Raw genomic sequence first — 27901 nt, forward strand, 5'->3', positions numbered from 1 at the left:
CCAGGGCGGGAGTCTCTTCACCATGGCTCAGACCGGCGCGAGACCCGGGCAGTAACTCAAAACACCAAAAACACCACCAAAATGACCCCAACCTCACCACCAAAAGACCAAAATTAAGCAAATGTACTTCTACCACTCAATAAAAACATATTAAATTAACACCACAAATTAAAGGGAATATAACGCAACAAGTTCGTTTTTACTTCCACTCCCTCAATCTACTCAAGGGAAGAAGAAGAAGGAGAGTGTTACTCAATTAACTCAAAACAAGACCTGCAGAGTACACAGTACCTCTTCTCAGACTGCCCTCAAGATTTATGAGTACTGTGAGGCTTTTTACTCCAAAAGTACTGAATCGACCTAAAGAGTAACCCAGTATCAAAACTAGCAACATGTTGTCTCAATACATTAATAGACTTGAGTACTGTTATTCCAAGTACAACACTCTGAGGACTCTGCTTACTCAACGTACTAGACACCTGTCCCCTTTTCAGACTTTTGGATATCAGCTGAGTATTTCTACTTTACTCAAGAAAACTGATTACTTCTACTTTAGTACTCAAGTACAAGATCTGGATACTTTCTGCTTAAAATATAACCTTGAATAACTTGTACTTTCCCTAAAGTACAAGACCTGAGTATACTAGCTTTCAACAGTCCCTTACCAGCTCTGAGCACTTTACTGATAATCAATAAAGACCAGAGTATTATACTATACCAAGTCAGACCTGATACTTCTACTTTACTCTTAAGTACAAAGGATTTACTTCTACTTTACTCAAGTACAATATCTGAGTACTTCTACTTTACTCAAGTACAAGATCTGAGTACTTCTACTTTACTCAAGTACAAGATCTGAGTACTTCTACTTTACTCAAGTACAAGACCTGAGTACTTCTACTTTACTCAAGTACAAGATCTGAGTACTTCTGCTTTACTCAAGTACAAGATCTGAGTACTTCTACTTTACTCAAGTACAAGACCTGAGTACTTACTTTACTCAAGTACAAGACCTGAGTACTTCTACTTTACTCAAGTACAAGACCTGAGTACTTCTACTTTACTCAAGTACAAGATCTGAGTACTTCTACTTTACTCAAGTACAAGATCTGAGTACTTCTACTTTACTCAAGTACAAGATCTGAGTACTTCTACTTTACTCAAGAACAAGACCTGAGTACTTCTACTTTACTCAAGTACAAGACCTGAGTACTTCTACTTTACTCAAGTACAAGATCTGAGTACTTCTACTTTACTCAAGACCTGAGTACTTCTACTTTACTCAAGTACAAGACCTGAGTACTTCTACTTTACTCAAGTACAAGACCTGAGTACTTCTACTTTACTCAAGTACAAGATCTGAGTACTTCTACTTTACTCAAGTACAAGACCTGAGTACTTTTACTTTACTCAAGACCTGAGTACTTCTACTTTACTCAAGTACAAGACCTGAGTACTTCTACTTTACTCAAGTACAAGACCTGAGTACTTCTACTTTACTCAAGTACAAGACCTGAGTACTTCTACTTTACTCAAGTACAAGATCTGAGTACTTCTACTTTACTCAAGACCTGAGTACTTCTACTTTACTCAAGTACAAGACCTGAGTACTTCTACTTTACTCAAGTACAAGACCTGAGTACTTCTACTTTACTCAAGTACAAGATCTGAGTACTTCTACTTTACTCAAGTACAAGATCTGAGTACTTTTACTTTACTCAAGACCTGAGTACTTCTACTTTACTCAAGTACAAGACCTGAGTACTTGTACTTTACTCAAGTACAAGACCTGAGTACTTCTACTTTACTCAAGTACAAGATCTGAGTACTTCTACTTTACTCAAGTACAAGATCTGAGTAGTTCTACTTTACTCAAGTACAAGACCTGAGTACTTCTACTTTACTCAAGTACAAGACCTGAGTACTTCTACTTTTACTCAAGTACAAGACCTGAGTACTTCTACTTTACTCAAGTACAAGATCTGAGTACTTCTACTTTACTCAAGTACAAGATCTGAGTACTTCTACTGTCACTCCGAGTACTTCTACTTTCACTCTGAGTACTTTTACTTTCACTCTGAGTACTTCTACTTTTACTCAAGTACAAGATCTGAGTACTTCTACTTTTACTCAAGTACAAGATCTGAGTACTTCTACTTTTACTCAAGTACTAGAGCTGAGTACTTCTACTTTACTCAAGTACAAGACCTGAGTACTTCTACTTTTACTCAAGTACAAGATCTGAGTACTTCTACTTTACTCAAGTACTAGACCTGAGTACTTCTACTTTACTCAAGTACAAGATCTGAGTACTTGTACTTTACTCAAGTACAAGACCTGAGTACTTCTACTTTTACTCAACTACTAGAGCTGAGTACTTCTACTTTACTCAAGTACAAGACCTGAGTACTTCTACTTTTACTCAAGTACAAGATCTGAGTACTTCTACTTTTACTCAAGTACTAGAGCTGAGTACTTCTACTTTACTCAAGTACAAGACCTGAGTACTTCTACTTTACTCAAGTACAAGATCTGAGTACTTCTACTTTACTCAAGTACTAGACCTGAGTACTTTTACTTTACTCAAGTACAAGATCTGAGTACTTGTACTTTACTCAAGTACAAGACCTGAGTACTTCTACTTTTACTCAACTACTAGAGCTGAGTACTTCTACTTTACTCAAGTACAAGACCTGAGTACTTCTACTTTTACTCAAGTACAAGATCTGAGTACTTCTACTTTTACTCAAGTACTAGAGCTGAGTACTTCTACTTTACTCAAGTACAAGACCTGAGTACTTCTACTTTACTCAAGTACAAGATCTGAGTACTTGTACTTTACTCAAGTACAAGACCTGAATACTTGTACTCGAATACTCCAAAAATCAGGTCCTGTCATCTCTAGATGATCTCTAGTTGACAGGAAAGGAGCTCTGAAGCTTCCTTTATAGCCTCCTTTAGGAAACACTGGACCTTCCTTTAGGAGAGGAAAGGAGAACATGCTGTCCCACAATGCCTTGCAGCAACTTATACCGTGACGCAGCATCCGGCGGTTCACGGAAACAGCCGATCGTGAGAAATGCGTTCGGTGAAAGTTACGGTGCTGATGAAGCAGTCTGAAACTTATACCGTAACTTTCCAAAGAGCTTGGTTCTGAACGTTCAGCTCTGGATTCATCAAAAGGAGAAATATGAACGGTACTTTTACTGAAAGGATCCAATAGAGTCTCAGAGTCTCTGAGCTGTGTGGGGTTTCTGAAGCCTTTACTACATGTTGAACTGTGATATCCAAAGTGATAGCTGAAGGCATCACTAGTTTATTATAACTCATTTGTATTTATTATAAATATGTCATATAATCACACCTATTGGATTCATGTGGGTTAATACGTGAGGCCGGGGGGGGGCTTTGTAATGCAGGGTATCTGTCTCTCTGCTGTCCTGGTTCATAAAGCAGAAACAGCACCATCAGAGAGCACGGTGCAGAGGAGAGGCTCTCTAGCTTTAGAGGAGCTGTAGTTCCCCACAGCAGACGCTCATTAAGGACGGCCTTCATCATCAATACGTGGATAGTGTCGCTCAGTCGGGTTCTCAAAGCAGCCTCTGTTCCTCAGTCCTGTTGAGTTCTCCTGTCCACTGTTCCTTAACCCCGGGACCTTTCACACAGAGGTCAAGGAACAGCTGATAGATAGACCATAGGACCAGATTTTGGACTATTCCACCGTACCCCCAGTGTTTCCTAAAGGAGGTTATAGAGGAAGCTTCAGAGCTCCTTTCCTCTCATCTAGAGAATCAGAACAGCTCTTATCATGGCTGCCACTGAGGTACTTCCGGGTCATTTCGCTCCTAGGAACCTTCCTAAGATAGACTGACTAATCCACTGCACCCCTGAGCTGAAATACACTGATCACAGGGACCAAACCCAGCTGGGGAGGGGAAACACAGGGGCACCAGGTGAACACGATCAGCTGATCAGACAGGAAGTAACAACAGACAGGGGGTGAAGGATTTTCAAAATAAAACCGGAAACTGGTGTGACAGATCCAGACACTTTTAGCATCCTCACTTCTTCCTTTGAATGCTTTTGATTACTTCTGAAGGGGCAGAATAAATACAGTTTGATTCCTTCAGTCACAACAATCCTGGGTTATTGGTTGTTTCTTTATTGTCCTGCATTTACTGTTTTGTTTATTTCATACATTTGTTAAAAGAGTTCAAAGTACTTTTATGAAATAAGCAACTCTTTGGTCTCTCAAGTTTCCTTTGCAAATGATTGACTTCTTGATTCAAAACTTCACATTTGAACCATAAATCTCTTTCATCTCAGTCATTAGAATGTTTCTAGATCTGTATAAGTGCTGCATCATCTCGCCTCCTTTTACACCGTTTTTTATTTATCTGCACCCATGCATCGTATTTTAGAAGCTGTTTGCAGCTTTGTCCTCTGGGAACCACTGTCAGCTCTTCACCAGTTCCCAGTGAAACAGCCCTGTTTTCAGACACTTTTCCCAGCTGATCCAAGAGTCCTTTAAAGTCATTAATCCAGCAGAAGAAGAAGGATCATTTCCTGATGCGTTCTCATGTTGGAGCCTGCAGAGAGAAGCCGTTGAAACCACAACAACACGGAGAAGCTGCCTGGACTCGTCTGAGGGCAGACCTCCAGGAATGCTTCATATAAACTGAGAGAGGATATCAATCACTGAGCTGTCTCTGGAGACACAGGATCGCAGGAGAAAGTAAAACTAGTGAAGCAATCAGGGTTTGACAGGGCATGAGGAAAAGGCTAGCAGCCCAGATATTTCATCACAACCCATCCAACAACATCTCAGCCTGAAAGTGAGAGGAGGACTGAGGGGGCGTCTGATCCATAGAGATAAAAACATGTATTTATGCTGGTGCTCATGTTTACGGTGCAGTGAACACATCACAAGTGCATTTTAGGACTTCTAGAAACCGCCTGATGTAGTGTTTGCTCAGATTTGAGGGGGGGTCACCAACATGACGAAACTGAAGACAGATCCCTGTTTCAAACGTTTATTAAAAATCCCTCCGACTGCCTCAAGTTCAAGACCCTTTCACAGCTTTACATTAATACAAAAATAACTGAACTTCTATTAGGAAGGTGGAGCAGATTACAGTTAATGAAGATTATATTAAAAACAAATGTGATTCTTCAGCGACAGAAACTCTTATTATTACATCTGTCCGAGGACAAAGATGTGCACATTAGAACTGATCCATCATTAGAAATGAATGCCTCCCCTTGAGTGTAAATCTATTGGGATTAAACTAAAACAATAAGAGAGTTTGACTAAAATGAGGATGTTGAAGAATCACACCAGTATGATTTCTGACCTGCTCCCAGAACAGAGAGCCTCCACCTTTCACACACGGCGTCTGTGTTCAGATGTTAATCACACACATCTTTCAGAGCTGAGCCTCCTGTACACCAGCCAGGTAGAAAAGGAACACCTGTGTGACATTTCATTTGGTATAAAACATATTTACAAAAACATAGAGAGCTTAAAAAGAATATGCAGCATATTTTTCGAAGCTTTCAGAAACATGTAGCTTTGTAATTGCTCCAGAATGAGATCCACTCTGCAGGGTTAGCACAGCTTCACAGTGAAGGGATGCCCAAACAGTAGACCCCCCGTGGTGAGCATCCACCACCGAGACCCGGGACTTCTGAGGCTTTGGCTGAAGGACCGTGCACCAAGCCTCCAGGAAGCAAGTTTTCAATGCACACTTGGAGAAGAAGAAGATCCGCTGGGGTCTTTATGGTCGCTTAGAAAGGTTTGGTGCAAAAGCCTTCACCCAAGAGTCAAAGCCCGGATCCCGACTGAAGTAACCCGAGCCTTTCAGGAGGTCAAATAGACTAAAAGCCAGAGAGCGAACGCACAGACAGACTATATCCCTGAGCAGAGGAGAGGTTAATACATGGCTCAGCTTCTGTGCATCCACTGGAGGGTTAGCATAGAGAACAATATGAGAGTCTCTGGTTATACAGGCTGACGGATCCTTTACATCACCTCGCAGCTTCCACCCTGCCTCGTTCAGTGTCTGTATATCCCTGCGTCCCCCGCTTGTCTTCAGGTCTTGATGGCCTCCAGTTCCTTCTCTTTATACGGAGCGCTCACCGTCTCGTAGCCTCCCTCCTGCGGCTGCGGCTGGCTGGCCCTCCGGCGCAGGACCACGATCGTCAACAGGAAGCACAGCAGCGCGCCGCACACAAACACCACCTGCAGACCCAGGAACCTGCACACAGACACACACAATCACAGGGCGGGGGGGGGGGGGCGGGGGTCAAAGCTCTGGTTGTTTGGTGACCTGTGTATGATGAACAGCAGGCCAAGGAGGTGTTCTCTCTGGTTCAGTTTCATTTTATTTGAACCTGGAAGCCAGATTATTGGAATGAAACTTGGTGGAAGTGTGCCGCACGGACCAAGAGCGAAACCCCTTACATCTGAGATCTGACTCACGGATCCAGGCTAGATTCAGGAGTTTCTGGGACCAGAACCTCAAGATTCTGCCAGAACAACAGGCTTTTTTAACACTCACGAAGTGTTTCTCAAAAGAGAGGGTCTCAGCTGTATCATGGTCTCATATCTGGCTTCACAATATACAACAAAAAAAGCATGATAATAAAATATAAATGAAAAAGAGAAAGATATATGATGAATAATAGAAATGTAATAGATATAATAAAAAGATTCAAATAAAGAAAATATAATCAGAAATGTTGCTCACCTGTGTCTGAACCGGTCCAGGTCGTAGTACTGACAGGAAGTCTGCTTGCCGCACTTCCTGCCCCACAGGATGCAAGTGGTGTCGATGACACTACCGTACAACACCGGGCCGGGCATGAACGCTGCACACACACACACACACACACACACACACACACACACACACACACACACACACACACACACACACACACACACACACACACACACACACACACACACACACATACACACACACACACACACACACACACACACACACACACACACACACATTAATGACAGTATATCTTTCCTTACAGACGGTCCAGAATATGTCCATATGTTCAGAAGACAGAGGACCAGCACAGATCTGAGGTCAGTGAATGAAGGTCTCAGGCCCAAACCACAGACCTGGTGAGTGCCTTGCTTAAAGTGCTGAGGAAGCCATTACTCACCGAGCACTCTGAACAGCATGTACTGCACCCCCACTGCGAACGACTTGTCCTCCGCGGGCACCGTCCTGCAGACACACAGCGAGAGACACACAGCGTGATTAAGTCAGTGTGTGCTTCCTATGGGCGTGCGGCGTCATGCTGTGGGAATCCTGAGTCACTGTTGTGGTCTGATGGTTTCTGTGTCACTTCTTAGCAGTTGTATGTTCATCAGCAGTAGTTTGGTGTCTCTTTTTGTCAGATATCAAAGTAATTGGTTCCTTTCTGTTGATGTTCTCTCAGCAGACGTTCCTGCTTCTCTCAACTTCACTCTTTGCTTGTTTTCAGAGCTCTTTCCCGTCAGTCTGACCGTCTAATCTTTGTATTTATGGACTCGCTCAGAGTTCCAGTTTGGCTTCCCCCCCGTTTCTCCCCCTCTAATAATTTCCATATAATCCCCAAAACTTGTTCTGTTTTCTCAAAGGTTTCCAGATGCTGTTGGACCTCCACGAGGAATTCATCGTAACGTTTTACAGATGTGAGCCGCTCCTCATTTCGACTCAACAGCACACTTTTAGTGAAAGTGAATTTCATCAGCGTTTTATATTTAATCTCTTCAAATCACACGCTAGCATTAAAGAAGTAGTAATGTTTAATATAAACTTAGATTAGGGACATATCAGACGCTGTTCAGTTTCACATTTCTGGTTATTTTGAAACTAACAATAGCACAGTGAAGCTGCTGCTCCTCTCGGGATATTGAGGTTAGTGAATATAGCGTGAGGCACCAACATTTAGGCATTTGCACCATGATGCGTTCCTACCTGAGGATCATCATGACGGAGGGCGTCTGACAGAAGGAGGCGATGAAGCTGGTGACCCCCAGCAGAGCCACGAAGGGGAGCAGGAGGTGGGGACATCCACTGCCACAGGTTCCAGGAGAGGCGATGCGGAGACCCCCGACACACCCACACTCAGTGTAGTTCTATAGACAGATATAACCGGGGTTAGACAGCGCCCCCTACAGGCTGTGGAGGGGTCATTACAGACACAGTAAATAAACAACAAGGACAGGTCATGGGGTCATCTGTCCTCTGGAGAGATTAGGATATTTAAAAGTGCACATTTAGAGTAATGGGAAAATAGTAGGACATTTTTAAAAGAGTGAACGTTTTTAGAAAGAATGTCAGACATTTGAAAACATTTCAGATCTTTCAGGGAAAAAGTGGTAATTTGAACAAGAAGTGATTATTAAGAAATAAAATCTGACATTTCTAAAAGTAGAAATTTTGAAAAGAATCCAGAAATTTGAAAAAAGGTGAAGGCATCACTCCCCTCGTTCCAGATACATACTGACATGAGCTCCTTGACTGGGCTTGGTAAATATTCAGCTGTGGTTGTGAAGTTTCTGTTTCTGTATATCTTAGATAAATAACAATCTCCTTCCTGTAGTTAGGCGTGGATGTTTTTGAAGTCGTGACCTCCTGTATCGCTGGGGGGGGGGGGGGGGTCATTCCTTGGATGTGTCTGCTTTCCTTCATTCCTCTCTATTTACTGAAAACCCCCCTAAGAAGCTTACATTTCTCCGGCTGCGTTTCCCTCACAGAAACAAGAACAAGTAGAAGGATCTTGCACTTGAGTAAAAGTAGATATTGTACTTAGTTAGTTCCCACCTCTGACTTTAATCTGTAAAGTCCTTCTGTTTACCCGAGAGGATTTAGATCAACCAAACATCTGGACATTATATCTTTTCCTGCACATCTGGAACATCACTTAAAGTCTAAAGTTGGTTTCTCTTTCTTTTTTAAAAAACTAAAATGATTTCCAACATTGAATGAATAAAGGGCATTGATGCCAAGGCTTTCCATTATATCTACGGAAACTTAAACAGGAAGCCATCTTTATCCAACCTTTGCAACTACTCTGCATATCTAGAATGTTTCTCAGGTTTTATAATGATGGAAAGAGTGGCAGGACTCTGGGATTTTCTGGTAGAGTTTCTTGGTTCCCTGAGGAACAATGATTTAAGGGCCATACCGTTAGCCCATGTGATGTATCCGTTTATGAGTGAATGTCTCTCCAGCGTTTCCTGTGAACATCACGTTTCCTTCATCACAGCTTCAGCAGCTCTCAGTCCCTCCCTTTCGGTTACACTCACAGATTTGATTTGCTTCCATCATTGTTTCGCTTTGCTTAATAATGCCGTCTGTTCCCACTCAAGACCCTTTCCACAGAAAACAAATCATCAGGGAGTAGAAGTATGTTTGAATGCAAACTGAAAGCCAAATGGACTACATGATGTAGCCTTGGAAGAGACAATGAGAGAGAGAACGGATTACAGTTCAGATCTGAAAAAGCCATTTCAAAGTGAATCCAGCCTTTCAAAGACCATTATTCTTGCTAATGTTGTTTTGAATGTTTCAGATGTGGAGGTGTGTGACATCTTTTCAATAATGTAGTTCTTACGCTGGGTTTGTTGTCGGCGTCTATCTCTACGTTTCTGCAGCCGGCGTGGCACGGGGACCTGTACTCCACTCTGTCTGAACCACACACCGGGTTAAACGCCTCCGCCGGACACCGACAGCTGGTGCTGCATGACAACGCAGCACTGCTGCAAACACACACACACACACACACACACACACACACACACACACACACACACACACACACACACACACACACACACACACACACACACACACACACACACACACACACACACACACACACACACACACACACACACAGTATTATAAACTAAACGTTTATGGGTGTGTAGTTACACATAGTTATGTAGTGGTGACATCACCTGGTAACAGTGGGGGAAAATTAGTTCCCTGTCAATAGTGTATTTAGTTCTGTGAGTTTAGCTTATAATTGTTTAATTAGTTTCTTACAAAAAGTCAGAATCAGAAATACTTTATTAATCCCAAACGGCGAAAAAAAAATTCAGAAAAAATGATTATAGTTCCGTTTCAGGGCTGGAATTAGTTCCCTTGGTTGCTGGAATTAGTTCCCTTGGTCGCTGGAATTAGTTCCCTTGGTCGCTGGAATTAGTTCCCTTGGTTGCTGGAATTAGTTCCCCTTATATGTGAAATTAGTTCCCTGTCAGAAGTGGAATTGGGAACCTTTCAGAAGTGAAATGACTTCTCCAAAAACACTAAAATGTGTTCCCTGACAGTGTTTACAATAGTGTAAACATCTTCTTGAGAGTGAGGAACTTAGTTCCCTGTTAGTGAGGAATAGTTCTGTCAGTGGTGAAAAAAGTTCCCTGAGGGAAGTGAAATTAGGTTCAGTTCAATAGTGACATAAGTTCCCTGTCTGTTTTGAAATGAGGTTATTGTCAGTGACGGAATTAGTTCCCTGTTAGTGAGGAAACCGTTCTGTATTCCTTTTTAGCTGTTAAATGAGTTCCCTTCCAGCTCCATCTTCGCCTGTTGGTTGTAAATAAGTTTATATCGGTTGGGATGTAGGTCCCTTCAGTTGGTAAATTCAGTAGCTACCCTGGAGGGAAGACCCCGGCGACCCTCTGTGTGGAGCAGCCGAGCAGCAGCAGGGGTGTAGAGGACACGATGCAGAGCAGGATGGCCGAGGTGCAGAGCTTACTGGCCCCGCCGACAGAGAGACTCAACCTCCGCATCAGGACGCCGCCGAGGACCGTACCCAGCACCGCCAGCGGGATACAAACGCCTCCTGGAGAAAGTAAACAAGACAACAACTATTATCTTACTTTCAACAGCCCTTCAACACTGTCAGGGAACTAAAGGGAACACATTTCACCAACTATCAGTTTCGCTTCTGATAGGGAACTTATTTCAGTATAGAAAGGAACAGATCTGACCTCTGTAAGGAAATGGATTTTACAGGGAACTATTTTCACGGTTGGTTTAAAGGTAATTTTACCAATAACAGGGAACTAATTCCACCGCTGAAGGTTCATGCAAACTAAACTTTCCCTGAAAAATCTTAATGGGCTCTGACTGGTGTGCTAGCTGCAGACCTGTGCTCGCTCACCTATCATCATGGTGGAGAAGGAGACGGTCTGGCTGAACTGTCTCTCAATGAATTTGGCCATGAAGGTGGCGAGGCCGGCCAGCAGCGCCGCCAGGTTCACCTGAGCCAGAACCACCAGCAGGTAGATGGGGCTGCGCAGCGTCCGCAGAGCGATGCGAGGAAAACCTGAGGACAGGAGGGAGGAAGAGGATGAGGGACAGAAAAGTTTAGTCATAAAATGCCATTACTAGCAGGAATATTAACCCTTGTTTTTTCCCCAGTATTGCACAGGGTTTAAACCCCCACAGCTTCCTAAGAGCTGATGGTTCAACAGCCCAGGGACCTCTATTCGATGCCCTGCAGTTGCCTCATCCGCAGAAAGGAAGCAGAAGGGAAATAAGACTCTTACTTTTGAGGAACTGAAGGAGAGATGTTTCCGACTCTGTCTGCTGCAGCTGCTGCTTGCAGTCTGGAGTCGAATCCACGTCATCCTCGGCATCCTGCACAAATATGGAAGCAGAACGTCTTGTTATTTGGGCCTGCAGGCTGCTGGTCTGAGGGGCCTGCAGGCTGCTGGTCTGAAGGGCCTGCAGGCTGCTGGTCTGAGGGGCCTGCAGCTAAAGGTTTACATTAACCGCTCTGTAAGACACTTCAGATAAATGTGCATGCTGCAGAATGTGGTCTGTGTTATGAACGCTGCATATAAATCATCGTACTGTTGGGAAAGCATGTTACTCCTGGAAGGAGAAATGAATTAGTTGGTCAGTTGCATGAAAGGTTTTCCAATAAACAGTATGAAATGTTCATTTTCAGAATGCTAGTTTGGTTAATATTTCCCCGGCTGTTTTATTTATGAGGATTGAATACTTAAAACATCTTACTATATGTCATGTGGACATGTTTTACAGTGGAGGATGTGTCAATGCAGAGCAAACACATTTATTTCAATGCATTTCTTTTATTTTTATGCACTGTTAGAACAACAAACAAAACTCCTCTCACCTTAGAAAACTTCAGTCCTGATTATAACTAGTAAAAATAAATCTTCTTAAAAGTAAACCTAATTTAAATGCTAGTTATAGAACGCTGCTTGTGTTTTATACTTAGATATGTCAATAGAGTTTAAATGCATTTCTATTTATAGAACAAAACATCCTTTCATTAATTATGAAATATTAATATTGCTTTCCTTTTTGTATGTGTAATCTGTTGACAGATATAATATCTAATACTGTATATAACTCATGAAACAAGCACTTTTTTAGCTCTTGGGTTGCCTAAAAGCTCTTCTGATAAACAATCACATGCTCAGAACTTAGATTTGAGTTGGACCTTGGTCAGTTAGTGGTCCTGACATGGTGGTCTAAACGGGAATGTGTGTGTTTAGGGTTCTCTTGTGTTTACTCCCTGGATTTTTTAACCTCTGATCAAACCCAGAGCGAGGAGCCGAGCCTCCGAGTCCATCAGAAGATTTATGATCAAACAAACCTCCCGGGTTAGGGTCTATCTGTCAGGTAGCATCATCGGGCCCGATTACAGACACGCAAGAGGCCCCAAGACCTCGCCAAAATAAGAGCGTTAAGCAAAGAAGTCTGTTCTTTGTTGTTTTGCATCACAAGTTCTGCATCTTTTCGTTATGATTCCTGCAGTGGTTTTTTGCTGTTGTTCGCAGTTATTTTGTTACTCTGGAAAGAAGAGAGGAATGCCTGAATGAACCTGAAATGAAACATATTTAATGACTCAATGATGAACAATGTTCTGCTCATTCTCACCCACATTTCTCTCCCAGACAAAGTTATCTGAGGGTTTTGGTGTTTTTAGTCATTAGTTTCTCTGACTCAGCCGAGGTTAATCTTTGACTTTGAGGAGGAGTGTTGGCAGCGACACAAAAAAGCATTAAACTGCAAACCGTTCCAATATGAGGCGTGATGCCAGCAGGTTGCTCAACACTTTATTATATCTGATGCGACTCCCTGAGCTCAATCACAAAGCTGCCAAAGTCCAGAGCGTTATCTTACAGTGCAGTGAGCCTAAGCTTTGTACTTTATTATTAAGGCTTCGTGTTATTTAGCTCCTATAACATGTCAGACTAGTGGAAGGAAAACCCCAAAGTCCACATCCAGGAGTTTATTTGACTAACTCTGTCTGTGCAGATTCTCCATAAACCAGCAAAAGTTAACAATGCACATTGCCTCATATGCAGATTTAAAAATAGCATGTCAGATATATAGAAAATACTGGTGTTAATGTCAGTAATGAAGTGGGGAGGTATCTGTTAGCTACAGTTTGTACCCCTTCCACCTGTTGTGTTTGTTTTGTGAAATGAAGTGAAGTGAAGCTCAGTCTGCCCTCTGGCACCAAAACAGAAGAAGAGACAATGTGAAAAAAACATTTAAGGAATCCTCAGGTTGTTATCTGATGGATGACATGCAGCAGCCTGCAGGCGATCCAACAATAAGACCTGCAGTTCCGTCTGACAAGGAGGTCATGTTTCGCTGGTTGTTGAGAAACTACTGGTCTTTGGAAGTGTGCGGCATGCGTGACAGAAGAACACATTTGAGGAGGTTTAAGGGAGTCAGCAGATAGGTGGGGGCCAGGTTGTGAAAGGCTTTGAATGTGAGCAGGAGGTTTAATATGATAACCTCACATATTACTTCAACCATTTCCCAATTTAACAACATTTTTGAAGAAACGTTTCTCTGACGATACGTGCTGCCTCAAGAAATATCCTCAGCAGTGCTGCTCTGTTTCTACTGAGACACCTTCACTTCCTGTGGTTGGTTTTTTTTTTCCATAGCGATTTAATAATACTAATAATATGCTACTAGCACAGAACAGTTGGTGCAGGACGTTGCAAGGCGTCCGTGTGTGTGTGTGTGTGTGTGTGTGTGTGTGTGTGTGTGTGTGTGTGTATGTATGTGAGTGTGTGTGTGTGTGTGGCAAGTCACAGAACAATGCAGCGCCTGGACGAATCAAATGCCGCTGTGTTGCACCTCTGGAAAGACGTGAAGATTTGTTTTAAAGGGGCCTTATTCTGCAGATGTACTCCGAAAAATGTATACAAAGCATGAGCCCATCGTCCCAAAACATCGTGCGGCTTAAAGCTTCACATGTTGGAAGGACAAAGCTTGAATACATTTGGCTGGATTCAGTCCCAACACATTCGTTACTGTGTCTAAAAGCTGCAGAGACACTCGGAGAAAGTATTCTCTGAAACGGAGAGTCAGATTCTGTGTTTCAAAGTGAAGTGCTGTCGGCTGTGTTTCTGTTTCTCAGGGAGTTATTATAGCTGAAACTCTGTTGAGCAATAATTCTCCTCCCGAGTTTGATGAAACAAACTCTGTTGAAACGGAGCCAGAAACATTCCTTTAACAGCTTGCTAAGATGAGCCCTTTGTACATTTAGCATCCTGTTTATCCTGATCGTCTTCGACAGAACGTTTTTATTTTGGCTCTGATTTCAGGTTTCTTTAATCTCATATTGTTTCAAACAAACTTGAATGACCTTTTGTTGATGTCAAAGCTCTGAGACCTGTGTTTACTTCCCAGTCTCACCTCTTTGGGGATGCTTCGGGGGAAGAAGAGGTACGGCAGCGCGGCGAGGAAGAGGAGGCAGGATGCCACGAGGAAGCCCAGCCACCAGGCGCCCACCCAGCGCAGATCCTTATGGTTCAGCTGGATCTGGTCTGGATTATAAAAAGGAAAAGATATGAAACAAAATCTGAGCTTTTGTTATGACTTTCACATTTCATGCATAAAATCTACTTGCAAACATGAGGAAGATACCAAGCTATTAATAAAGAGCGTGAACACGTCCCCTCAGCCTCTCATGTGCAGTGTTGGAGGGCCAGCCAATAGGAGAGCAAGTTCTCCTTGGGATTTTAGCCGGACTCTATAACCATCATGGCCCCCGGTAGACCCCCACACATATAACAACACTGACTGTAACACCCCCTGCTGTGTTAATGACTGTGCAACACATGTCTGGCTGCTATCCTCTGAAGGTTTCCGAGGTCTCTGTGTATTTTGTAAACTGTGTGCTTCTTGTATATGTTTTTAGCATCTTGGTGAAGCATTAAGCGGTCTTTGGCTCTTTCTGCTGTAACTATAAACATTTCCCCGGCAAATAAAGTATTCTGACTCTGATTACATGCACTAACACCTACTGCATAGAACTGCAGGAGAGGGAACACCACAGAAAGACGATTAGGATCCCTGTGGTCTGAAATGACCTCATGATGTTTGCTACAATAAGCTGAACATTTAGAGAAGGTTCAGCAGCAGATGACTCGTTGAGCCTGTTGAGGAGTGGCTGGCTGCACATTGCACTATTACAACATCATTTGTGATGTTGTAATCCAACTCTCTAAACTGGTTCACCAACAGCTAGCTAATCAGAGCAGACACTGGGCTGTGGTGTCAGTACAACACACTGCTCATTGGAAAACTACAAAAGAAAAGGATCTTTGTTTTGATTTGTTTGACGTCTGTGGGAAAGTCTGAGCCAATTAAGCGTCACGTCAACAAAACGCCACCAGCTAAGTTTCAAACCCTAAGACCATCTGCATACAAGTCCCCTCTAACCTCTTCATGGACACACAGGCTCGATCACACACAAACGTTTACACTTTCATGAATCACCGCTCATCTTTAACCCTTCAAAATAAAAGCATCCTTTATTTGAGATATCTTTTTTCAATGAAGCCAATTGTTGTTGTTTTTTGTTGGTTTGATAACAGGAATCAAGTGTAATGTTCCCTCATATTTTCTTCTTATTCTTCTTCCTCACGTGTCAGAGATTTAATCCGTCCGGCAGCAACTTGTGAGGTCCGTCACTACACAATTCATTACAAGGACATTAAGTCCAATCTTCTTCTTTAGAAGCTTAAATAACACTGAGGTTGAGTCAATAAGTTCAATATTTATTATCTCAACGCCTTGCAGGAATAAAGATCAGACAGGTCCCCACAAAGTATATGCACATGCACACACACACACACACACACACACACACACACACACACACACACACACACACACACACACACCACACACACACACACACACACACACACACACACACACACACACACACACACACACACACACACACACACACACACACACAGTCCTCGAAGAGTTTGCATTGTGAGAAAATATCCTGCATGTACAACCACGTCCTGCTAAACATACAGTGGTATGCAAAAGTTTGGGCACCCCTTAGGAAAACCACTGCATCAGTTTGTCACTTGCTGAGCTTTTGAAGCAGCAACTTCATTTTAACATATGTTATACCTTATGGTAACAGAAACATCTCAGTAGTGAAATAACTTTTATTGGTCAAACAGAAACATGTTTATGTGCATTCAAACAAAAATAGGCATGTGCATAAATTTGGGCACCCCTAAGAAATAATTCCATTAATATTTAGTATTGCCTCCTTTTGCTGCAATAACGGCCTGTAGACGCCTCCTGTAGCCACAGACAAGTCCCTTAAGCCTGGCAGGTGGTATTTTGGCCCATTCTTCCACACAAAACGTCTCCAGTTCAGTCAGGTTTCTTGGCCTCCGTGCATGGACAGCCTTCTTCAAATAAATCCATACATTTTCAATGATGTTAAGGTCTGGGGACTGGGATGGCCATTCCAGAACATTGTACCTGTGCTTCTGCATGAATTCCTTGGTGGATTTTGATCGGTGCTTAGGATCATTGTCCTGCTGAAAAATCCAACCCCGGCGTAGCTTCAACTTTGTGACTGACTCTAGAACATTCTTGTCAAGAATCTCCTGGTACTGTAAGGAATTCATGTGGCCCTCAACTTTAACAAGTTTTCCAGTACCTGTGCTAGCCACACAGCCCCATAACATGATAGATCCTCCACCAAATTTTACAGTGGGCAACAAGTTCTTTTCATTGAATGCAGTGTGTTTTTTTCGCCATGCATACCTGTTCATGTTATGACCAAATAACTCAATCTTGGTCTCATCTGACCACAGTATTTTGTTCCAAAATGCTTCTGGCTTGTCCAGATGTGCTTTTGCATACCTCATGCGACTCTTCTTGTGATTAACACTCAGGAAAGGCTTTTTGCACATCACCCTTCCAATGAGCTCTTCCTGGTGCAAAGTACGCTGGATTGTGGAACGGTGAACAACTACACCATCAGCAGCCAGATGTTGTTGTAGTTCTCTGGAGGTGGTCTGTGGCTTCTCTGTGACCATTTTCACCATCCTTCGCCTGTGCCTTTCCCCTATTTTTGTCGGCCTACCACATCTTTCCTTCACACGGACTGTTCCTGTGGCCTTCCATTTCACAACTACGTTTCTGACTGTGGAGACAGACAGTTTAAACCTGTCAGATAATTTTTTGTACCCTTCTCCTAATTTATAATGTTGGATTATCTTAGCTTTCAGGTCAGTGGAGAGTTGTTTTGAGGTCCCCATCTTGCCACTCCCTAAGAAAGAACCTAGGCCAGGCACAGCCAGCTATTACCTATGTTAAATAGCCTTTTTCATGATTGGTTCCACCTGTCTTTGTAATTGAAGGTCTAATGAGCTAATCAAAGCAATTTTGTGCAGCAACCTGTCAGCTATAAATCCGTACAGGTGTTGAAATGAATGCTATTTATAAGGGTGCCCAAACTTTTGCACATCCCATTTTTTGCATTTTATTTTATTATAATAAAACTATGTAATGCTACCCTAAGAATTTTGGTCTGGAAAACACTAAAACGTCTACATCTTTGTAGGAAAACAAATGTTGTTGCTGTGATCTTCTATTATAAAGGAAAAGCAAATTGTCATGAAATCTCAGAGGGGTGCCCAAACTTTTGCATACCACTGTATATATTACACATGCATGCACGCACACACACACGCACGCACACACACGCACACACACACACACACACACACACACACGCACACACAAAAACACACACACACACACACACACACACACACACACACACACACACACACACACACACACACACACACACACACACACACACACATGCTGACCCACCAGTTGTGCACACATGATGAGGAACTAGTTTTTTTTTGGAACAACGCACAAAGGAAAGTGTAGCTGGGTCAGAGAGGCATGAAACATCCGGAGTTTGGACTTCAGCGTCCTGAAACCCATCGCGAAATACGAGCTGATGTGAAATCAGGCGCGGAGCAAACGGCTGACTCTGCAGAAATAGCTGCAACTCGAGTCGGGGGTTTGTTCAGTCTGTCTGAAAAGCTGAAAACCAAAACATCTAAAGATTCTGGGAAGTTTTTCCTTATCCGCTGCAAGTGTCTGAGGACAGAGGGTATCTTCAGATGCAAATGTGTAATTTGTGATGTAAGGCTCTCTATGAATTAGCCTGTTTTCATTCAACTGCCGCCTTAGTTCATCTTTAGCAAAACTAACTTGAATGGTGATTTAATGTGACGTACAGTAGCTGTGAAAACACTCTTTCTGTAGGTCACATTAAATCACCATTCATGTTAGTGTAGCTTGAACTCTGTCAGATATTTGTACTCTTTACCCGACAGTCCCTCTGTTGTATTTATGTATAAGTGATTGCAACATGCAGGAAGTCCTCCCCTCCGTCTTTAAGAAACAGGAATAATGAAGGATCTCCGGGCTGCGTCTCCTCACCTTTGGATATCTTGTCAAAGTCGACATAAAAGCGCAGCATGAGCGAGCCGCTGATGAAGCCGAACGCCGGGCCGATGGAGGTCACAGCGAGCAGGATGCCTGGAAAACAACAGAGAAAACAAATATCTGAGAAACAGAAACAAGGAGAAAGGAAATCCAGGAGGTTCAGTTTCTCTGAGCCAAGCAAAAATATCCACCCTATATTTAGAATTTATAACCAAATAAAATGTTGATTTAAGATTTGAACGTTAATGTTATTCATTTAGACAAAATTAAAGGTTCCACAGAAAGCCTCTCTCTGGTATTCAAATGTCTAAATGTTTAAAGAATGATGACGAGCTCTGCTCTGATTGGCTGGTTTACAAGGAGCAGTCCATGGCTGCCTCAGAGCCCACAGAAGTAAGGGAAGTTCGTGAAACCGTGAGAGATGAACCATGGAGGCTATTGGCATCAACCTCACATGTCTGAGCCTTTATGGAAACCGATGAATCTGAAGAACAGCCAGTTGGTCGGAGATTGGAGAGCAGCGTTACGGAGTGGCGAGTGTTAGCCTTAGTGTTTCCAGCTTCTGGTGTGTGCAGATGTTGGGGCTGGACTACCGTGTGTGACGTCACACACAGGGACTGTTGTAATTCACACATTTTACCGCTGTGATGCATATTCAAGATTTGCACGTGAAGGAGGAAACATGGTGTTTGAGGTTCACGGTATGTCAGCTCAGTGTACCGAGCTCTCCTTATTCCACTCTGCCAAGGTGAATACAGTGTTCCATTCTGTGGCACCTTTAAACGAAAATGCAGTAAAATTCTTTTAAATTGGTAAACTGACACAAAACCAAACCAAAAGATAACAGTTGCAAAACAATACTCAATACACTTATCTAATACAAGAGAAAACACGAGGAAAACAATGATAAACCCCGCAAAGAGATCTGGATGTAACACAAAACGATGCACAATCGAGAAATCACAGAAGGTTCATACAAGACGACAAATACAAAATCCTGCACAGAGAGCAAACATGCAGGAAAAGGTGCAAAGTGACTCAAAAGTCATGCAAAACCACCACATCAGGATGCAAAACAACACAACCTGAACCAAAAGACCCAAACATACTAAAGATAGATACACAATTACAGATGCTACCTGCCCAAAAACACACAATGTAAAACAACTGCAAAGAACCTAACGTTTTATAATCATTACAAATAGATGCAAAAAGACGACAAAGGGACACCCTATAGTTCAGGGGCCTCTTACATGTCTGTCCCAGGCCTCACACTGATTCCAGGAAACAATAAAAACAGGTTTGTTGTGGCGGAGGCTTCAGATTCCACAGGCTGGTGTTACTCTGCAGAGAGCTAACAGCTGATAGCAGCCTGTGAACAGAAAGCTGCACGGGCTCCAGGCGCAGCAATCTATTGGTCCTGAGGTCCAATCAGAGGCTCACTCATGAGGAGTTAACCTACTTCAGCCTTTCATCTCTTTATTTACTCGAGTCTCTATCGTCCAATCAGTAACTAAAGCTCTAACCGGTGATTATGAGCAGGAAGCTGTAAGATAAAACCAGGCATAACACAAGCTGGTGAGTGTGTGTGTGACACCTGAAGCACAAACATGACCCCCATTCCCCTTAATGCTGCTTTAATTGGAACGTTTTAATATGCTTTTAAAGGAAATGCCGACCTCCACTGAGGCTGTCTCCATACATAAGAAATAATAATGTTTACAGAAACTTTTCCAGTCAATAACATAATGCATGCACCCGCCCCGTGATTTGGATCAACTCCAATATGATTTGTGTTCTTCCTGGTTCCGTGCTACACCCTTACACCACCCTTCTTGATAATAAGGCCGGTAATTGTTCTGTAATCATGCAAACACCGGGCAAAACCCAGCAGAAAACATTACTCCTTCAGATGATATAAGTCCTCATTCTACTCTAGTCTGAATTCAAAAATATAACGTTAGAGCAAAATGAACCTAAGGTATCAAAAAACAGAAATCAGTGTCCAGAACGTAAAGGGTTTTAGAGTCATAGGATATTATTGTAGCTCAGTAATGATGTAAAAGTAATTGAAGTAACCGAATTAACAGAAATGGAGGTAGAAGGACCAAAACACATCTGCAAAATGGCTTCGAAGAGATGCCAAAGGACCGGAAAGAAGGAAAAATGAGTGCAAAAAGATGCAAGACGTCTGTGAAGAAGTTTGCAAAGCAACAACAATTTGGTTAAAGCCCAAACAAGACGTAGCAGGACTACAAAGAGAGGCAAACAACCAAAGGAACTACTAACGACTACAACAAACACAAAGAGATGCAAACAAGGGATGATGTCACCATGACTCGACACAAAATGACTACAATAAGAAGGAAAACAATAAAAACACGTAGAATAAAAAGCCCCAAAACAAACAGCAAGACAAAACATGGCCGATGACACTAAACGATGAAACACGATGGCAAACGACCCAATCTCTTCCTTCCAAGCCACCATTAAGTATTTAAATCATGACTCGGCGTTTCCCGGACTCACCGAGGTACAGCGGGGAGTTCTTCCTGCTGGCGTGGTCGTCGATGTACGAGATGCCGAACGGCTGGATGGGCACGGCGGCGATGCCCAGCAACAGCTGACCCATCAGCAGCAGAGGGTAGACCCCCTGCTGGGCCCCGCTCTGCTGCCTGCTGCAGCTCTGATTGGACGAGGAGGTGGAGACGGGGCTCTCTGATTGGCAGAGGCTGGATCTGTTAACGCCGGAGGCTGAAAAATAATAATCAACCCATAGATGTGAGCGTGAAACTTCCCCTCTTCAGCACTGACACTGAGAGAATGGAATTTAATATGACCAGTTTTCTGACATGTGATGTTTACATATACAAATGAGACTTCATTTATTATCTGCTCATTTGCATATTATCCGTCTCAGGTTCATCCTTTTTACTTCATTTTATTTACATTTTTTAGAGTTGAATGAGATCTCTTTATGGATCTCTTTTTTACTAGTGTTTAAAAGTTCACCAGATTTGCATTAATGCCCAAAAGGTTTGAGGCAATGTTTTTTGAAATGTCCTGAATATGAGTTGATTAACAAACATTTCACATTATTAAAATTGATAATAAAAGTTTGCATTAGTATCCAGAATATATTCACAAGATCTTCTACCAGACGTAGTAATACTTCCACAGTTTAGTGCAACTGCAAGTCCTGCATTATTCATAGGATTAGCATCAAATATACGAGAGTAACCAAAACTAATCAGGAACATTTTTGGACTTATTTCCATTTTGAAGGTGATAAAGGTTAAGCTAGGTTATTATACTGCCAGGTATCTTTATCCATAAGTAGCAGGAGAAGAAACTGCTGCTGTAAAGCTAGAGCAAATGTAGGTAAACTAACGAGGAAATATGAAAGGACAAAAGACCAACGTTTATACTAACATATGAAAATGATGAGTTCCAGATATTTATCAAAGAACACTAAGAAGAAGAACCTGAAGATGAGCTTTACCACACAATGAACGGTGTGTGTGTGTGTGTGTGTGTGTGTGTGTGTGTGTGTGTGTGTGTGTGTGTGTGTGTGTGTGTGTGCGCTCTCACAGCTGATGCTGTCCGTGTACTCGTACACGCCCCCCAGGAAGTGCGGCAGCGCCATGATCAGCGAGGCGAGACACGCCAGCAGAGCGCCGCCGCCGATGCAGCGCGGCCGGTGGACCCGACTGCCCAGGAAACTCACGAACACAATGAGGACCGTGTTCCCCACCTACACACACACACACACACACACACACACACACACACACACACACACACACACACACACACACACACACACACACACACACACACACACACACACAGTGAAAACGATCCTCTCTTCCGGTTTGGTTTATCTTATAGTGACATTTCTTTCAGTGAATGCCAGTGGGGCCCTCAGACACTTTGGGGCCCCTGGTTTATCCATCCATGCTTACTGACCTCATTGAAAGAAGCCAGGATCCCGGACTTCTGACTGGAGAAGCCGTAACGTCTCTCGATGGTGGAGATGGAGCTCTTCATGTAGCCCGATACCAACAGCTGAGCCAACTGCAGCAAACTGTGGCAAAACACGAAGAACTGCAGAGAAGGAGAAGAAGAAGGAGGAGGAGGAGGAGAGAGGAGGAGGAGGAGGAGAAGAGAAGGAGGAGGAGGAGGAGGAGGAGGAGGAGAAGATACTGAAACATGGCTCTCTGCAGACGTCAAACTCCTGATTTAATAGACTCCAGGTATCGAGTAATTTATGACACGATGGGTTCATCAGAGTTCTGTGACATGACAGGTCGAGAGGAAATGTTTTCATGAGAACAATACCAGGATGAACTTCAGGAAGGGAAGTTCTCACAGACATGAAGGAAATCTGAGCTGAAAACAACTGAACCTCGAACACAGAGTCGTGCAGATTAAAGAGCGTTTAATTCACACGTAGAAAAGCCACCAGCTCTAAATCCTCCCAGAAAAGCCTGTGAGATTGCACACAAACAAACCTTAATGTTGTTGAAGAGACTCCGGCGTTGGGCAGGGAAGCGTGACTCCTCGGGGTCAGAGGTCATTTTGAGGTCGTTGGCTCCCATGATTTATTTTTTATCACACCAACTGAAGCTCAAACCTGTAAAATACAAACACAGTTTCACTTAAGTAAACTTTCAAAGTCCAGAGTCTGAACACTCACTTTTATGACCTTAAGGAAGTGCATTTAAACATGAATGCGACGCACTGAGCTGCAGCGTTAACGTGCATGGCTGCACGTCTGCACAGAGACAGATGACAGGTGATAGGAGAGTGCAAGCTGCAGACTGAGGTTTGGATGGAAGCCAAAGAGATCACTGCAGGACTAAAACAACATGTCGAGAGAGAGGTAGATGTTTAATGAGGGTTCACAGAAAGAAAAGACCACGCGCTGACAAAGTTCCAACACGGAATGCATGGGACCGTCAGGGTTTCAGACGGGGGGGAACTATTGGCAATCTTTTTAGGACTCCTTGAAGGACTCTTTGAAGGACTCTTTGAAGGACTCTTTGAAGGACTCTTTGAAGGACTCTTTTTAGGACTCTTTGAAGGACTCTTTGAAGGACTCTTTGAAGGACTCTTTTTAGGACTCTTTGAAGGACTCTTTGAAGGACTCTTTGAAGGACTCTTTGAAGGACTCTTTGAAGGACTCTTTGAAGGACTCTTTGAAGGACTCTTTGAAGGACTTGGCTGCTCAATAATGAGAAAAGTTGAGAGTGGTTTTTTAGTCATTCAGCCAATTGAATACTTTTGCTTCCCAATGGTTTAAAGAGTCCTCTGATGGAGCGCCTCGATACCCAATTGGTGGCAAAGTGGAAAATAATGACCCAATTTCCATGACAGGCAGTTGCGTCACGGCCGGGGCCAGGGTTGTACTTTCTGACAATTTGTGAGTGTCCTTACACACCGGGGACACATATGTATGTATTATGTAAAAAGTGAATAGGGGACCTTTAAAAACATTTTATAGCAGCACCTAGTGGCCATTAGGAGGAGCTGCAGGGGGTTATTCTGCGTTACTTCACAGATGGAAACTGTAATGCTTTCCTCTTTCCCCCTCGGTCATGGTCTCTGGAGGTATTTCAGTGATTTGGCTGAGTGACTGCGGGATGGAGGATGACTCCGCTGACTCGTCATTATTTGGTGAAGCTGGGTTAGAAACCAGAGCCTGCCGATTAAATTTAGCTCCACGTGGTTCACCCCGAATCACTGAGGTGAGCTGAGACTTATTGACTTAGCAAAGACATTAAAGATGCTGAAAATGAAGCCTGATGAAATGTGAAACGTGTTGTCGATTTATTTAAATACTTCCAAACTTCATAAAGTACTTTCTACGGCAGAGGTGGAAGGAGTATTCAGATATTTTGCAAAACTAGAAGTCAAACTAGTGAAACCAAAGTGTAGAAATGCTCTGTAGAGTTACACCAAAAGCATCAGAAAGTACTTAAAGTACGAAAGGTAAAAAACATGTTGGTTTCAGATTTACAAAAGTTATATTATTGGATAAAAGTTGATATTTGTTTACTATCTATTTATTAATTTACACTTACTTTGTTTATAATACGTATTTAACTCACACAGTAGAAATGATCCTTTAAAAACAAAAAAACTGAGAATATTCAGTTTTTTAAATAGAGAAAAAAAAACAGTAAAAAAGGAAATAATAATAATAATTCAAAAAACCTAAAATAAGAAAAAGTGCGAATGGAAGTTAAATAACATAATAATTAAAACAAAATGCATTAACGCGTAGCAGCAAGTAAAAATACACTGCTGGTATTTTATGAACTTCATCAAGGGATCAATAAAGTTTGATCTTAGAATAGAATAGAATTACTTTATTGATCCCAATTTGGGAAATGTTTACGCTGCAGCAGCATAAAAACAATCAAGTTACAATACAACATAAAAAACATATACATTTCTGACACAAAATGTACAGAAAATATGAACAGAAACCAAACATACAGCAGGGTGTAATATGCACAATGAGTGTGAGAGGTGTGGAATATTCATAGAATGAATATGGAGTACAGTGTACTGGTTTCAGTCCAGTTCACAGACAGGCTATGGTGCAGAGTTATGGCAGTGGGCAGGACGGTTCTCCTGTACCTGTCCTTGTGACTTACAATAATACATTTATATATTTAGATTAATCTGTAACTCAATCTGTGAGTCCCAAACTGTATTGGAGAAAGTCATTTACCTTGAGTAAAATGATGAAGTAGCAGGAAATGGAGAGTCAAATATACACTGCATTAGCTACTCTCTAACACGGATCAGAACCACACCTCTGTCAGGAGTGAATGAATGTTTTCACTCGTTTGATTTGAAAGTTTGTAAAGTTTGTAAATGAGAACTCACTGTGAGCGCAGCTCCTCTGCGATCCTGCACTGTTCCTCACCCTCTGGGGGGAGGGGGAGGAGCTGGAGCTGGTTCATTCTAATCCCTTTGAAACTGTGAGGACGCCCCCTGCTAGATATCAGTGGGAATGCAGGTTTAACGAATCCGAACCAGAATCCAGTTTATTGCCAGGTGCCTTTACACATTGGTGTCTGGTGGGGCGACCAAAACGACCCAAGAAAAGAAGTGGTAAGAGTGGGCTGAAAATATGAAGATAATTATGTTAAGAAACTATTTATTAAGAAAGAAAAGGCTAAACCCAATTTAAATTAGAATGTACAAAGACACTTAAAAGCTGAAGCAGAAACACTTCTATGGGAATATTTGGCAAACTCCAGTGGAGTGTATTTGAAAGTGGAGGTCTGGAGACGTGCTGAGCCTGCTGCTTTGATCCTTTCAGTTTCAACCTTCAGATTTCTTTCCAAAGTTTTGACAGAATTTCAGACAATTTCTTCAAAATGATCCTTTTTTTCTAAAACATCTGAAGTTTTTTACTGAATTTCAACTTTAGAAAATGTCCCGCTATCTTCCATTATTATAACTCCTTCCTAAAAGCTCTGCCTTTTTTTAAACGACGCCTTTTAAAATGTCATATTTCTAACTTCGTTTTCAGTTTGTTCACTTCTTAGATAAACTCTAACCGCTTTTCAAAATGGGATCAGATGTTACTCTAAGTAAATAATGAATATGCATCAACTAGGGCTACATATAAGAAGAATATCTGTACTTATCACTGTCTCCAACAGGCGACCCTTTTTCAGATGAAAATAAAACAGTATTTTGAATTAATTTGAATAATAATTGGATTCAAATAGCGCCTTTCATTTAACATGTGTGTGTGTGTGTGTGTGTGTGTGTGTGTGTGTGTGTGTGTGTGTGTGTGTGCGCTTGCCTCGGACAGATGTGCTGTTCAGATGGCAGAGGCTGCTGACACACAGAGACTGAATCAGCAGAAACTCTTCAGACTGAGTTTACAAGTTCTGAAACATTTGTCCCAGCAAAGTGATCAAGGTCCAAAAGCACTCTGAATGTGGGGATCCTAAAAGCCCTCGCTAGACGGGACGTAACTCCTGCAGCAGCAGCTCCTCACAGAGCAAGTATTCCCACTGCCCCGGGCGATGAATCTGTCGCCCTTCCGCCATCAGATCTGAGGACGCTGATTGGGTGATTTTATGGTTTGCTCGTATATTTCTCGGGTAGCAACGGTCAGTGATTGGTTGGCTGCTGCAGTTGCTGGGGCTCTTTTCTGAGCGCCCCAGACGACATACTGTCATAATGGTTTAGATTTTATATATTAAACCGTATTGTACGTAAAGCACATACATTCTGATGATAATTAGTTATATATTATTTTGAAATATAAAAATAAAAACAGTATATTTATTACACCGGGGAGGAAGGTGGGGCGGGACCCTCGTGCCCTCTACTGGCCAGCCACCACTGCTCTACAGGTAAAACCAGCAAAACATACAGACACGGCAGACTGAAAAGAGACATGATATAAAAAGCAAACATGAAAGAGGGGCCGAAAGTCAGATTTAGAAAACCAAACCAGATGATTAAGGGCCTCAATGAGGAGGCCAGGTGTATTCAAGAGTTGGGCTTTTATCGCTGATTCCCGAAACTGTAGAAAATTAACTTTTGCATAAAAATGTTGCATTTGACAATCAGCTGAAGATGTAGCGGGGAAAAGTTAGTTGTGAACTGTAAAGAGACCCCTTCATTAAAGACCCTGAATGATCTCACAGTGTTTGTTTGTGGTTTCTAACCAAAAGTTTGTTGAAACTGTTGCATGTTGGGAGCTCAGGGGAGGACGCTGCCCCCTAATGGTCCACCAGTGTGATCACTGTGGCCCCAGCAGCCAGTAATGAGTGTTAGTGTTTCTGAAACATCGTTAATGAGGTCCGCTGTGAGCTGCTTCCTCACTAACACTGATCAACAGTTCCTGATGGTAATGAGCCCTGTGGGAGCAGAGGGGGGCAGGTAATAGATGTTTATCAGCGCTCAGAGGATAAGCAAGCCCCCAGGATCAAGAGCACTCAAACCTGTGACTGCTGCTTTCTGCTATCTCCTCCCTACATGTTATCCTACATCACAAAGGTCAAATGAACCTGGAAAAAGGGGTTAAAACGGGTCAGTTTCATTAAGAT

General features: G+C 42.5%; 1 protein-coding gene across 2 annotated transcripts; it reads right to left on the minus strand.

Moving 5' to 3' along the window:
• Positions 1-5019: 5019 nt before the first annotated feature.
• On the minus strand, positions 5020-25758 carry slco2b1 (solute carrier organic anion transporter family, member 2B1). Of its 2 annotated transcripts, none has more exons than XM_063895437.1 (15): positions 25713-25758; positions 23327-23448; positions 22782-22919; positions 22404-22566; positions 21342-21566; positions 18807-18905; positions 14712-14842; positions 11567-11657; positions 11179-11343; positions 10668-10857; positions 9628-9772; positions 7986-8146; positions 7186-7250; positions 6750-6870; positions 5020-6257 (listed from the first exon to the last, which is right to left on the minus strand). In XM_063895437.1, exons 2-15 carry the CDS (start codon positions 23411-23413, stop codon positions 6092-6094), a joined length of 1947 nt encoding a protein of 648 aa, XP_063751507.1. In that variant the 5' UTR covers positions 23414-23448; positions 25713-25758; the 3' UTR covers positions 5020-6091. The 2 variants fall into 2 exon arrangements, with proteins under 2 accessions (XP_063751507.1, XP_063751506.1); XM_063895436.1 differs by having other exon boundaries at positions 25555-25730.
• Between the last annotated feature and the right edge of the window lie 2143 nt (positions 25759-27901).

The sequence above is a fragment of the Eleginops maclovinus genome, chromosome 11, assembly GCF_036324505.1.
Source record: "Eleginops maclovinus isolate JMC-PN-2008 ecotype Puerto Natales chromosome 11, JC_Emac_rtc_rv5, whole genome shotgun sequence".
NCBI classification, from domain to species: Eukaryota; Metazoa; Chordata; class Actinopteri; order Perciformes; family Eleginopidae; genus Eleginops; species Eleginops maclovinus.